The sequence below is a fragment of the Crinia signifera genome, chromosome 3 (genome assembly GCF_055691185.1).
Source record: "Crinia signifera chromosome 3, ASM5569118v1, whole genome shotgun sequence".
Taxonomy (NCBI): domain Eukaryota; kingdom Metazoa; phylum Chordata; class Amphibia; order Anura; family Myobatrachidae; genus Crinia; species Crinia signifera.
The window spans coordinates 336,553,367-336,569,130 of record NC_139219.1 but is presented as its reverse complement, the minus strand read 5'-3'; the positions used below and the strand labels follow the sequence as shown (position 1 = coordinate 336,569,130).

At 54.5% G+C, this 15,764-nt stretch overlaps 1 protein-coding gene across 1 annotated transcript; it reads left to right on the top strand.

Moving 5' to 3' along the window:
- Window positions 1-376: 376 nt before the first annotated feature.
- On the top strand, window positions 377-15,439 carry LOC146063098 (uncharacterized). The gene is made up of 5 exons (XM_083175112.1): window positions 377-533; window positions 724-873; window positions 953-1,087; window positions 1,239-1,379; window positions 15,290-15,439. Exons 1-5 carry the CDS (start codon window positions 377-379, stop codon window positions 15,295-15,297), a joined length of 591 nt encoding a protein of 196 aa, XP_083031238.1. The 3' UTR covers window positions 15,298-15,439.
- The last annotated feature ends 325 nt before the right edge of the window (window positions 15,440-15,764 follow it).

Genomic DNA, 15,764 nt, shown 5'->3' with positions numbered 1-15,764 from the left:
GACCAACTGAACATGGTCAGTGCACATGGAATACATGTGACAACTTCCCTTCTTACACAACACAGCCTCACCCATAGGGGAATGATAGGAGACGAGAACAGCGGTGTACCGGGAGGGAGTCTAACAGGGACAAGTATAGCTAGCAGGGGCAGCTCAGAAAGAGGAGCTGATAAATCGGGAGAGCTGACGGGCTTACGGGCTCAACTGTGTGGAGGCTGCTAGAGAACCTGAGGGTGAGGTTGTGAGTTCCTGGGCAGTGGGGTGGGAGTAAGAGTAGCTGACCAGAGCTGAGGCAGCACTTAGTGGATTGACAGAGTGTGGGGAGCGTGCGCTGTGTGTGAGGCCTTTATAGGTGAGGCTGAGGAATCATTGGTGGATGGAGATCAGATGTCATCGGAGGCTTCGTGGGTCCATCTCTGAGCCCTTCTTCTCTGCATGTTCCTATAATCAGTCGTCCCTCTGCACCACAGCAACCATTTATCTCTGTATTCTGAACCAGGCCAAGCCCCTGCTGCCATTTAGTTTAGTACAAGGTATCCAAGGCCTGAATCCATTCCTGTGATTACTGCACAGACCCCTTATATGATGGGGTACCAGCCACTGCCTCTCACTTTTTGCCCCCCGAATGCCCGTCGCTCTCCTGCACTGTCCTGCATTATAACTGCAAGAAAGACGGAACATGTCGTTGTTCTTTGACTGACGGTTTTTCCTGGTGTTTTGCAGATGTGCAGCTTGGGTGTCCTTCGTATAATACGTCCATCTGCCTGTATTCCAGGCCTACAGCTCCTGAGTGCCGCAATGACAGCCAGTGTCCCAGCTCCAAGAAATGTTGCTGCTACAATTGTGGCTGGAAATGTGTGGACCCAGTGCAAGGTAATAACGGGGCCCCCCCTGGCGTGTATGGCACAGAGCGTTCAGTGTGCATTATTCTCTGTTCTCTCTTTCTCTGCAGTCAAACCTGGCCGCTGTCCTGATATAAAAGTCAAGTGTAAAGAGAGTGAACAGCGCTGTGTCAGCGACAGTTGCTGCACCGGGAAACAGAAGTGCTGCGGATTCTGTGGGACAACTTGCTGGAATCCTGACCCAGGTATCGGAGATACTTCTCATCAGTGTCCCTCAGATGTATCAGCCCAAGGGGCACTGTATGGCTTCTGTATGTGCTGCGGAACACCAGGCCATACACAATATGCATAGTCCCTGTCCAATGTAAGTGACGCTGCTCTTATCTCTCGACACAGGACCGGCCGGCGTGTGCACCAGCAGTGACGGGAAGGAGCTGCTGTGTCCGTACATCCAGTGCAGCCAGAGCTCAGGCTGTGCCGGGGATGGGAAATGCTGCGTTTCTGGAGACGGGACTCAGTGTGCGACCAAAGTCCCAGGTAATATGGGGGGTGGGGGAGGTGTGACCAAAGTCCCAGGTAATATAGGGGGTGGGGAGGTGTGACCAAAGTCCCAGGTAATATAGGGGGTGGGGGAGGCGTGAGCACAGTCCCAGGTAATATAGGGGGTGGGGGAGGCGTGACCACAGTCCCAGGTAATATAGGGGGTGGGGGAGGCGTGAGCACAGTCCCAGCCAGGTAATATGGGGGGTGGGGGTGGTGTGACTAAAGTCCCAGGTAATATGAGGGTGGGGGAGGCGTGACCACAGTCCCAGGTAATATAGGGGGTGGGGGAGGCGTGAGCACAGTCCCAGCCAGGTAATATGGGGGGTGGGGGAGGAGTGACTACAGTCCCAGGTAATATAGGGGGTGGGGGAGGAGTGACCACAGTCCTAGGTAATATGGGGGGTGGGGGAGGTGTGACTACAGTCCCAGGAAATATGGTGGTGGGGGAGGAGTGACCACAGTCCCAGGTAATATGGGGGTGGGGGGAGGTGTGACTACAGTCCCAGGTAATATAGGGGGTGGGGGAGGAGTGACCACAGTCCCAGGTAATATGGGGTGTGGGGGAGGTGTGACTACAGTCCCAGGTAATATAGGGAGTGGGGGAGGTGTGACTAAAGTCCCAGGTAATATGAGGGTGGGGGAGGTGTGACCAAAGTCCCAGGTAATATGATGGTGGGGGAGGTGTGACCAAAGTCCCAGGTAATATGGGGGGTGGGGGAGGTGTGACTAAAGTCCCAGGTAATATGAGGTGGGGGAGGCGTGACCACAGTCCCAGGTAATATGGGGGGTGGGGGAGGTGTGACTAAAGTCCCAGGTAATATGAGGTGGGGGAGGCGTGACCACAGTCCCAGGTAATATGGGGGGTGGGAGAAGTGTGACTAAAGTCCCAGGTAATATGGGGGTGGGGGAGGTGTGACCAAAGTCCCAGGTAATATAGGGGGTGGGGGAGGCGTGATTATAGTCCCAGGTAATATGAGGTGGGGAAGGAGTGACCACAGTCCCAGGTAATATGGGGGGTGGGGGAGGCGTGACCACAGTCCCAGGTAATATGGGGGTGGGGGAGGAGTGACCAAAGTCCCAGGTAATATAGGGGGTGGGGGAAGCGTGGCCACAGTCCCAGGTAATATGAGGTGGGGGAGACGTGACCACAGTGCCAGGTAATATAGGGGGTGGGGGAGACGTGACCACAGTCCCAGGTAATATGGGGGTGGGGGAGGTGTGACCAAAGTCCCAGGTAATATAGGGGGTGGGGGAGGCGTAACTATAGTCCCAGGTAATATAGGGGTGGGGGAGGCGTGACCACAGTCCCAGGTAATATGGGGGTGGGGGAGGCGTGACCACAGTCCCATGTAATATGAGGTGGGGGAGGTGTGACTACAGTCCCAGGAAATATGGTGGTGGGGGAGGAGTGACAACAGTCCCAGGTAATATGGGGTGTGGGGGAGGTGTGACTACAGTCCCAGGTAATATAGGGGGTGGGGGAGGAGTGACTACAGTCCCAGGTAATATAGGAGGTGGGGGAGGAGTGACCACAGTCCCAGGTAATATGAGGTGGGGGAGGAGTGACCACAGTCCCAGGTAATATGAGGTGGGGGAGGCGTGACCACAGTCCCAGGTAATATGGGGGGTGGGGGAGGCATGACCACAGTCCCAGGTAATATAGGGGGTGGGGGAGGCGTGAGCACAGTCCCAGCCAGGTAATATGGGGGGTGGGGGAGGAGTGACTACAGTCCCAGGTAATATGGGGTGTGGGGGAGGAGTGACCACCGTCCCAGGTAATATGGGGGGTGGGGGTGGTGTGACTACAGTCCCAGGAAATATGGTGGTGGGGGAGGAGTGACCACAGTCCCAGGTAATATGGTGTGTGGGGGAGGTGTGACTAGAGTCCAAGGTAATATAGGGGGTGGGGGAGGTGTGACTACAGTCCCAGGTAATATAGGGGGTGGGGGAGGTGTGACTACAGTCCCAGGTAATATTGGGGGTGGGGGAGGTGTGACTACAGTCCCAGGTAATATAGGGGGTGGGGGAGGTGTGACTACAGTCCCGGGTAATATGGGGGTGGGGGAGGTGTGACTACAGTCCCAGGTAATATAGGGGGTGGGGGAGACGTGACTACAGTCCCAGGTAATATAGGGAGTGGGGGAGGTGTGACCAAAGTCCTAGGTAATATAGGGGGTGGGGGAGACGTGACTACAGTCCCAGGTAATATAGGGAGTGGGGGAGGTGTGACCAAAGTCCTAGGTAATATAGGGGGTGGGGGAGGCGTGGCCACAGTCCCAGGTAATATAGGGGGTGGGGGAGGTGTGACTACAGTCCCAGGTAATATAGGGGGTGGGGGAGGTGTGACCACAGTCCCAGGTACTATAGGGGATGGGGAGATGTGACTACAGTCCCAGGTAATATAGGGGTGGGGGAGGTGTGACCACAGTCCCAGGTAATATGGGGGGTGGGGGAGGTGTGACTAAAGTCCCAGGTAATATGGGGGGTGGGGGAGGTGTGACCAAAGTCCCAGGTAATATGATGGTGGGGGAGGTGTGACCAAAGTCCCAGGTAATATGGGGGTGGGGGAGGTGTGACTAAAGTCCCAGGTAATATGAGGTGGGGGAGGCGTGACCACAGTCCCAGGTAATATGGGGGGTGGGGGAGGTGTGACTAAAGTCCCAGGTAATATGAGGTGGGGGAGGCGTGACCACAGTCCCAGGTAATATGGGGGGTGGGAGAGGTGTGACTAAAGTCCCAGGTAATATGGGGGTGGGGGAGGTGTGACTATAGTCCCAGGTAATATGAGGTGGGGAAGGAGTGACCACAGTCCCAGGTAATATGGGGGGTGGGGGAGGCGTGACCACAGTCCCAGGTAATATGGGGGTGGGGGAGGAGTGACCAAAGTCCCAGGTAATATAGGGGGTGGGGGAAGCGTGGCCACAGTCCCAGGTAATATGAGGTGGGGGAGACGTGACCACAGTCCCAGGTAATATAGGGGGTGGGGGAGACGTGACCACAGTCCCAGGTAATATGGGGGTGGGGGAGGTGTGACCAAAGTCCCAGGTAATATAGGGGGTGGGGGAGGCGTAACTATAGTCCCAGGTAATATAGGGGTGGGGGAGGCGTGACCACAGTCCCAGGTAATATAGGGGGTGGGGGAGGCGTGACCACAGTCCCATGTAATATGAGGTGGGGGAGGTGTGACTACAGTCCCAGGAAATATGGTGGTGGGGGAGGAGTGACCACAGTCCCAGGTAATATGGGGTGTGGGGGAGGTGTGACTACAGTCCCAGGTAATATGGGGTGTGGGGGAGGTGTGATTACAGTCCCAGGTAATATAGGGGGTGGGGGAGGAGTGACTACAGTCCCAGGTAATATAGGAGGTGGGGGAGGAGTGACCACAGTCCCAGGTAATATGAGGTGGGGGAGGAGTGACCACAGTCCCAGGTAATATGAGGTGGGGGAGGCGTGACCACAGTCCCAGGTAATATGGGGGGTGGGGGAGGCATGACCACAGTCCCAGGTAATATAGGGGGTGGGGGAGGCGTGAGCACAGTCCCAGCCAGGTAATATGGGGGGTGGGGGAGGAGTGACTACAGTCCCAGGTAATATAGGGGGTGGGGGAGGCGTGACCACAGTCCCAGGTAATATGGGGTGTGGGGGAGGAGTGACCACCGTCCCAGGTAATATGGGGGGTGGGGGTGGTGTGACTACAGTCCCAGGAAATATGGTGGTGGGGGAGGAGTGACCACAGTCCCAGGTAATATGGTGTGTGGGGGAGGTGTGACTAGAGTCCAAGGTAATATAGGGGGTGGGGGAGGTGTGACTACAGTCCCAGGTAATATAGGGGGTGGGGGAGGTGTGACTACAGTCCCAGGTAATATTGGGGGTGGGGGAGGTGTGACTACAGTCCCAGGTAATATAGGGGGTGGGGGAGGTGTGACTACAGTCCCGGGTAATATGGGGGTGGGGGAGGTGTGACTACAGTCCCAGGTAATATAGGGGGTGGGGGAGACGTGACTACAGTCCCAGGTAATATAGGGAGTGGGGGAGGTGTGACCAAAGTCCTAGGTAATATAGGGGGTGGGGGAGACGTGACTACAGTCCCAGGTAATATAGGGAGTGGGGGAGGTGTGACCAAAGTCCTAGGTAATATAGGGGGTGGGGGAGGCGTGGCCACAGTCCCAGGTAATATAGGGGGTGGGGGAGGTGTGACTACAGTCCCAGGTAATATAGGGGGTGGGGGTGGTGTGACCACAGTCCCAGGTACTATAGGGGATGGGGAGATGTGACTACAGTCCCAGGTAATATAGGGGTGGGGGAGGTGTGACCACAGTCCCAGGAAATATAGGGGGTGGGGGTGGTGTGACTACAGTCCCAGGTAATATAGGGGGTGGGGAGGAGTGACTACAGTCCCAGGTAATATAGGGAGTGGGGGAGGTGTGACCACAGTCCCAGGTAATATAGGGGGTGGGGGAGGTGTGACTACAGTCCCAGGTAATATAGGGGGTGGGGGAGGCATGACTACAGTTCCAGGTAATATGGGGGTGGGGGAGGCGTGACTACAGTCACAGGTAATATAGGGAGTGGGGGAGGTGTGACTACAGTCCCAGGTAATATAGGGGGTGGGGGAGGCGTGACCACAATCCCAGGTAATATAGGGGGTGGGGGAGACTTGACTACAGTCCCAGGTAATATGGGGGTGGGGGAGGCGTGGCCACAGTCCCAGGTAATATGGGGGTGGGGGAGGCGTGAGCACAGTCCCAGCCAGGTAATATAGGGGGTGGGGGAGACATGACTACATTCCCAGGTAATATAGGGGGTAGGGGAGGTGTGACTACAGTCCCAGGTAATATAGGGGGTGGGGGAGGAGTGACTACAGTCCCACGTAATATGGGGGGGTGGGGGTGGTTTGACTACAGTCCCAGGTAATATGGGGTGTGGGGGAGGAGTGACCACAGTCCCAGGTAATATGGGGGGTGGGGGTGGTGTGACTACAGTCCCAGGAAATATGGTGGTGGGGGAGGAGTGACCCCAGTCCCAGTTAATATGGGGTGTGGGGGAGATGTGACTACAGTCCCAGGTAATATGGGGGGTGGGGGAGGAGTGACCACAGTCCCAGGTACTATAGGGGATGGGGAGATGTGACTACAGTCCCAGGTAATATAGGGGTGGGGGAGGTGTGACCACAGTCCCAGGAAATATAGGGGGTGGGGGAGGTGTGACTACAGTCCCAGGTAATATAGGGAGTGGGGGGTGTGACCACAGTCCCAGGTAATATAGGGGGTGGGGAGGAGTGACTACAGTCCCAGGTAATATAGGGAGTGGGGGAGGTGTGACCACAGTCCCAGGTACTATAGGGGATGGGGAGATGTGACTACAGTCCCAGGTAATATAGGGGTGGGGGAGGTGTGACCACAGTCCCAGGAAATATAGGGGGTGGGGGAGGTGTGACTACAGTCCCAGGTAATATAGGGAGTGGGGGGGGTGACCACAGTCCCAGGTAATATAGGGGGTGGGGAGGAGTGACTACAGTCCCAGGTAATATAGGGAGTGGGGGAGGTGTGACCACAGTCCCAGGTAATATGGGGGGTGGGGGAGGAGTGACTACAGTCCCAGGAAATATGGTGGTGGGGAAGGAGTGAACACAGTCACAGGTAATATAGGGGGTGATGGAGGTGTGACTACAGTCACAGGTAATATAGGGAGTGATGGAGATGTGAGCACGATACCAGGTAATATAGGGAGTGGGGTAGGCGTAACCAAAGTCCCAGGTAATATGGGGGGTGGGGGAGGTGTGACTACAGTCCCAGGTAATATAGGGGGTGGGGGAGGTGTGACCACAGTCCCAGGTATTATAGGGGATGGGGAGATGTGACTACAGTCCCAGGTAATATAGGGGTGGAGGAGGTGTGACCACAGTCCCAGGAAATATAGGGGGTGGGGGAGGTGTGACTACAGTCCCAGGTAATATAGGGAGTGGGGGGTGTGACCACAGTCCCAGGTAATATAGGGGGTGGGGAGGAGTGACTACAGTCCCAGGTAATATAGGGGTGGGGGAGGTGTGACCACAGTCCCAGGAAATATAGGGGGTGGGGGAGGTGTGACTACAGTCCCAGGTAATATAGGGAGTGGGGGGTGTGACCACAGTCCCAGGTAATATAGGGGGTGGGGAGGAGTGACTACAGTCCCAGGTAATATAGGGAGTGGGGGAGGTGTGACCACAGTCCCAGGTAATATAGGGGGTGGGGGAGGTGTGACTACAGTCCCAGGTAATATAGGGGTGGGGGAGGCATGACTACAGTCCCAGGTAATATGGGGGTGGGGGAGGCGTGACTACAGTCACAGGTAATAAAGGGGGTGGGGGAGGTGTGACTAAAGTCCCAGGTAATATAGGGAGTGGGGGAGGTGTGACTACAGTCCCAGGTAATATAGGGGGTGGGGGAGGCGTGACCACAATCCCAGGTAATATAGGGGGTGGGGAGACGTGACTACAGTCCCAGGTAATATGGGGGTGGGGGAGGCGTGGCCACAGTCCCAGGTAATATGGGGGTGGGGGAGGCGTGAGCACAGTCCCAGCCAGGTAATATAGGGGGTGGGGGGGACATGACTACATTTCCAGCTAATATACGGGGTAGGGGAGGTGTGACTACAGTCCCAGGTAATATAGGGGGTGGGGGAGGAGTGACCACAGTCCCACGTAATATGGGAGGGGGTGGTGTGACTACAGTCCCAGGTAATAACAGTGTAACATAGACGCACACACAGTGTAACATAGACGCACGCACGGTGTAACATAGACGCGCGCACGGTGTAACATAGACGCGAGCACAGTGTAACATAGACGCACGCACAGTGTAACATAGACGCGGGCACAGTGTAACATAGACGCGAGCACAGTGTAACATAGACGCGTGCACAGTGTAACAAAGACGCGCCCAGTGTAACATAGACGCACGCACAGTGTAACATAGACGCACGCACAGTGTAACATAGACGCGAGCACAGTGTAACATAGACGCACGCACAGTGTAACATAGACGCCCGCACAGTGTAACATAGACGCACGCACAGTGTAACATAGACGCGTGCACAGTGTAACATAGACGCCCGCACAGTGTAACATAGACGCGAGCACAGTGTAACATAGACGCGTGCACAGTGTAACAAAGACGCGCCCAGTGTAACATAGACGCACGCACAGTGTAACAAAGACGCACGCACAGTGTAACATAGACGCGAGCACAGTGTAACATAGACGCACGCACAGTGTAACATAGACGCCCGCACAGTGTAACATAGACGCACGCACAGTGTAACATAGACGCGTGCACAGTGTAACATAGACGCCCGCACAGTGTAACATAGACGCGTGCACAGTGTAACATAGACGCGTGCACAGTGTAACAAAGACGCGCCCAGTGTAACATAGACGCACGCACAGAGTAACATAGACGCCCGCACAGTGTAACATAGACGCGTGCACAGTGTAACATAGACGCCCGCACAGTGTAACATAGACACCCGCACAGTGTAACATAGACGCCCGCACAGTGTAACATAGACGCGCGCACGGTGTAACATAGACGAGTGGACAGTGTAACATAGACGCGCGCACAGTGTAATATAGACGCGCGCACAGTGTAACATAGACGCGCGCACAGTGTAACATAGACGCGCGCACGGTGTAACATAGACGAGTGGACGGTGTAACATAGACGCGCGCACGGTGTAACATAGACGCGTGCACAGTGTAACATAGACGCGTGCACAGTGTAACAAAGACGCGCCCAGTGTAACATAGACGCACGCACAGAGTAACATAGACGCCCGCACAGTGTAACATAGACGCGCGCACAGAGTAACATAGACGCGTGCACAGTGTAACATAGACGCCCGCACAGTGTAACATAGACGCGCGCACGGTGTAACATAGACGAGAGGACGGTGTAACATAGACGCCCGCACAGTGTAACATAGACGCACGCACAGTGTAACATAGACGCGCGCACAGTGTAACATAGACGCGCGCACAGTGTAACATAGACGCGCGCACAGTGTAACATAGACGCGCGCACGGTGTAACATAGACGAGTGGACAGTGTAACATAGACGCGCGCACGGTGTAACATAGACGTGCGCACGGTGTAACATAGACGCGCGCACGGTGTAACATAGACGAGTGGACAGTGTAACATAGACGCGCGCACGGTGTAACATAGACGTGCGCACGGTGTAACATAGACGCGCGCACAGTGTAACATAGACGCACGCACGGTGTAACATAGACGCACGCACAGAGTAACACAGACGCGCGCACAGTGTAACATAGACGCGCGCACAGTGTAACATAGACGAGTGGACAGTGTAACATAGACGCGCGCACGGTGTAACATAGACGTGCGCACAGTGTAACATAGACGCCCGCACAGTGTAACATAGACGCACGCACAGTGTAACATAGACGCGAGCACAGTGTTACATAGACGCGCGGACAGTGTAACATAGACGTGCGCACAGTGTAACATAGACGCACGCACAGTGTAACATAGACGCACGCACAGTGTAACATAGACGCACGCACAGTGTAACATAGACGCACGCACAGTGTAACATAGACGCGCGCACAGTGTAACATAGACGCGCGCACGGTGTAACATAGACGCACGCACAGTATAACATAGACGCGCGCACAGTGTAACATAGACGCACGCACAGTGTAACATAGACGCACGCACGGTGTAACATAGACGCACGCACAGTGTAACATAGACGCCCGCACAGTGTAACATAGACGCACGCACAGTGTAACATAGACGCGAGCACAGTGTTACATAGACGCGCGGACAGTGTAACATAGACGCGCGGACAGTGTAACATAGACGCGTGGACAGTGTAACATAGACGCACGCACAGTATAACATAGACGCGCGCACAGTGTAACATAGACGCACGCACAGTGTAACATAGACGCACGCACAGTGTAACATAGACGCACGCACAGAGTAACATAGACGCGCGCACGGTGTAACATAGACGCGCGCACAGTGTAACATAGACGAGTGGACAGTGTAACATAGACGCGCGCACGGTGTAACATAGACGAGTGGACAGTGTAACAAAGACGCGCCCAGTGTAACATAGACGCGCGCACAGTGTAACATAGACGCGCGCACGGTGTAACATAGACGTGCGCACAGTGTAACATAGACGCGCGCACGGTGTAACATAGACGCGCGCACAGTGTAACATAGACGCACGCACAGTGTAACATAGACGCGCGCACAGTGTAACATAGACGCGCGCACGGTGTAACATAGACGTGCGCACAGTGTAACATAGACGCGCGCACGGTGTAACATAGACGCGCGCACAGTGTAACATAGACGCGCGCACAGTGTAACATAGACGCGCGCACGGTGTAACATAGACGTGCGCACAGTGTAACATAGACGCGAGCACGGTGTAACATAGACGTGCGCACAGTGTAACATAGACGTGCGCACAGTGTAACATAGACGCGAGCACAGTGTAACATAGACGCGCGCACGGTGTAACATAGACGTGCGCACAGTGTAACATAGACGCGCGCACGGTGTAACATAGACGAGAGGACAGTGTAACATAGACGCCCGCACAGTGTAACATAGACGCACGCACAGTGTAACATAGACGCGCGCACAGAGTAACATAGACGCACGCACAGTGTAACATAGACGCGCGCACAGTGTAACATAGACGCGCGCACAGTGTAACATAGACGCGCGCACGGTGTAACATAGACGTGCGCACAGTGTAACATAGACGCGCGCACGGTGTAACATAGACGAGTGGACAGTGTAACATAGACGCGCGCACGGTGTAACATAGACGTGCGCACAGTGTAACATAGACGCGCGCACGGTGTAACATAGACGAGTGGACAGTGTTACATAGACGCGCGCACAGTGTAACATAGACGCGCGCACGGTGTAACATAGACGTGCGCACAGTGTAACATAGACGCGCGCACGGTGTAACATAGACGAGTGGACAGTGTAACATAGACGCGCGCACGGTGTAACATAGACGCCCGCACAGTGTAACATAGACGCGCGCACGGTGTAACATAGACGAGAGGACAGTGTAACATAGACGCCCGCACAGTGTAACATAGACGCACGCACAGTGTAACATAGACGCGCGCACAGAGTAACATAGACGCGTGCACAATGTAACATAGACGCCCGCACAGTGTAACATAGACGCGCGCACGGTGTAACATAGACGAGAGGACAGTGTAACATAGACGCCCGCACAGTGTAACATAGACGCACGCACAGTGTAACATAGACGCGCGCACAGTGTAACATAGACGCGCGCACAGTGTAACATAGACGCGCGCACGGTGTAACATAGACGTGCGCACAGTGTAACATAGACGCGCGCACGGTGTAACATAGACGAGTGGACAGTGTAACATAGACGCGCGCACGGTGTAACATAGACGTGCGCACAGTGTAACATAGACGCACGCACAGTGTAACATAGACGCACGCACGGTGTAACATAGACGCACGCACAGAGTAACACAGACGCGCGCACAGTGTAACATAGACGCGCGCACAGTGTAACATAGACGCGTGCACGGTGTAACATAGACGAGTGGACAGTGTAACATAGACGCGCGCACGGTGTAACATAGACGTGCGCACAGTGTAACATAGACGCCCGCACAGTGTAACATAGACGCACGCACAGTGTAACATAGACGCGAGCACAGTGTTACATAGACGCGCGGACAGTGTAACATAGACGTGCGCACAGTGTAACATAGACGCACGCACAGTGTAACATAGACGCACGCACAGTGTAACATAGACGCGCGCACAGTGTAACATAGACGCGCGCACAGTGTAACATAGACGCGCGCACAGTGTAACATAGACGCGCGCACGGTGTAACATAGACGCACGCACAGTATAACATAGACGCGCGCACAGTGTAACATAGACGCACGCACAGTGTAACATAGACGCACGCACGGTGTAACATAGACGCACGCACAGTGTAACATAGACGCCCGCACAGTGTAACATAGACGCACGCACAGTGTAACATAGACGCGAGCACAGTGTTACATAGACGCGCGGACAGTGTAACATAGACGCGCGGACAGTGTAACATAGACGCGTGGACAGTGTAACATAGACGCACGCACAGTATAACATAGACGCGCGCACAGTGTAACATAGACGCACGCACAGTGTAACATAGACGCACGCACAGTGTAACATAGACGCACGCACAGAGTAACATAGACGCGCGCACGGTGTAACATAGACGCGCGCACAGTGTAACATAGACGAGTGGACAGTGTAACATAGACGCGCGCACGGTGTAACATAGACGAGTGGAAAGTGTAACAAAGACGCGCCCAGTGTAACATAGACGCGCGCACAGTGTAACATAGACGCGCGCACGGTGTAACATAGACGTGCGCACAGTGTAACATAGACGCGCGCACGGTGTAACATAGACGCGCGCACAGTGTAACATAGACGCACGCACAGTGTAACATAGACGCGCGCACAGTGTAACATAGACGCGCGCACGGTGTAACATAGACGCGCGCACAGTGTAACATAGACGCGCGCACAGTGTAACATAGACGCGCGCACGGTGTAACATAGACGTGCGCACAGTGTAACATAGACGCGAGCACGGTGTAACATAGACGTGCGCACAGTGTAACATAGACGTGCGCACAGTGTAACATAGACGCGAGCACAGTGTAACATAGACGCGCGCACGGTGTAACATAGACGTGCGCACAGTGTAACATAGACGCGCGCACGGTGTAACATAGACGAGTGGACAGTGTTACATAGACGCGCGCACAGAGTAACATAGACGCCCGCACAGTGTAACATAGACGTGCGCCCAGCTGATGATGGGTGAGCAGAACGTCTAGCCCAGGGGCAGGTATAGATGCAGTCAGCGAGCAGCTGGTGACGGTATATGGCAGGCCAGTCTCAGTGGTATACTTAGCATACAGCAGTGAGATGTAAGGTATATGGCAGGCTAGTCTCAGTGGTGTCCTTAGCAGTCAGCAGTGAGATGTAAGGTATATGGCAGGCCAGTCTCAGTGGTATACTTAGCATACAGGAGTGAGATGTAAGGTATATGGCAGGCTAGTCTCAGTGGTGTCCTTAGCAGTCAGCAGTGAGATGTAAGGTATATGGCAGGCCAGTCTCTGTGGTGCCCTTAGCAGTCAGCAGTGAGATGTAAGGTATATGGCAGGCCAGTCTCGGTGGTGCCCTAAGCATACAGCAGTGATATGTAAGGTATATGGCAGGCCAGTCTCAGTGGTGTCCTTAGAATTCAGCAGTGAGATGTAAGGTATATGGCAGGCCAGTCTCAGTGGTGCCCTTAGCAGTCAGCAGTGAGATGTAAGGTAAATGTCAGGCCAGTCTCAGTGGTGCCCTTAGCATACAGCAGTGAGATGTAAGGCATATGGCAGGCCAGTCTCAGTGGTGCCCTTAGTGGTCAGCAGTAAGATGTAAGGTATATGGCAGGCCAGTCTCAGTGGTGCCCTTAGCAGTCAGCAGTGAGATGTAAGGTATATGGCAGGGCAGTCTGAGTGGTGCCTTTTGCAGTCAGCAATAAGATGTAAGGTATATGGCAGGCCAGTCTCAGTGTTGCCTTTAGCAGTCAGCAGTGAGATGTAAGGTATATGGCAGGCCAGTCTCTGTGGTGCCCTTAGCAGTCAGCAGTGAGATGTAAGGTATATGGCAGGCCAGTCTGAGTGGTGCCCTTAGCATACAGCAGTGAGATGTAAGGTATATGGCAGGCCAGTCTCAGTGGTGCCCTTAGCAGTCAGCAGTGAGATGTAAGGTATAAGGCAGGCAAGTCTCAGTGGTGCCCTTAGCATTCAGCAGTGAGATGTAAGGTATATGGCAGGCCAGTCTCAGTGGTGCCCTAAGCATACAGCAGTGATATGTAAGGTATATGGCAGGCCAGTCTCAGTGGTGCCCTTAGCAGTCAGCAGTGATATGTAAGGTATATGGCAGGTCAGTCTCAGTGGTTTCATTAGCAGTCAGCAGTGAGATGTAAGGTATATGGCAGGCCAGTCTCAGTGGTGCCCTTAGCATTCAGCAGTGAGATGTAAGGTATATGGCAGGCCAGTCTCAGTGGTGCCCTTAGCATTCAGCAGTGAGATGTAAGGTATATGGCAGGGCAGTCTAAGTGTTGCCGATGTAAGGTATATGGCAGGCCAGTCTCAGTGTTGCCGATGTAAGGTATATGGCAGGCAGGGGCGTAACTATAGCACCGCAGCCCCCGCCACCGCGGGGGGGCGCTGTGCATGTGGGGGCGCCGGGGGCTGCGGTGCTATAGTTACCTACCCCCCAATCCCCCGCAGACTTACGTATCTTGCTGGTCCCGGCGGCTCCGTTCTTCTGATGAGGACCACAACAAAATGGCCGCCCCCATATAGCAAACAGTTCTCTGAAACTGTCTGCTGTACGGGGGCGGCCATTTTGTGGTGGTCCTCAGCAGATGAACGGACGGAGCCGCCGGGACCAGCGCGATAGGTAAGACTGCGGGGGAGGGGGAGGGAGGGGGTTAGCATGGGCGGCAGGGCGACAGGGCGACGGGGCGACTGGGCGGCCGGGGGGGGTGCTCGACGGGGCGGCGGCGGGGGGTGGGTATGGGCGCCCCCCTAACGCCGGGGGGGGGGGGGGCGTCCAAAACGTAGCTACGCCACTGATGGCAGGCCAGTCTCAGTGGTGCCCTTAGCAGTAACCAGTGAGATGTAAGGTATATGGCAGGCCAGTCTCAGTGGTGCCCTTAGCAGTCAGCAGTGAGATGTAAGGTATATGGCAGGCCAGTCTCAGTGGCACCATTTCATGCACTAATATCCGCTCTTTGTGTCTCCCCAGGTCTATGAAGATATTATATAACAAAATGTCCGACGTTCTCAGGGCCCAGATCCAGTAATAACCGGAATACAGAGAGAAATCAGTTCTGTACTATGTGTCACTATAAGATGACGCTTCTTCTTATTCCAGGACCGTCAGTGACTGGCTGAGCAGCACAAAAATGTTCTAAAAATAAACTTTCACAGTCAGTGTTTGGATCTGTCTTTTCCCGACGCTCGTTTGTATCCGTATGCCATTCCGATCAGAATGTGTATTGTACCTAGAGGGGATGATGTCACCCTAATATATCTGATTTGAAACTTGTGGTATTTTTAAATTGGCACAAACCATTAGTGATCCACCCAAACCATTAGTAATCCACCCAAACCATTAGTGATCCACCCAAACCATTAGTAATCCACCCAAACCATTAGTGATCCACCCAAAACATTAGTGATCCACCCAAACCATTAGTGATCCACCCAAAACATTAGTG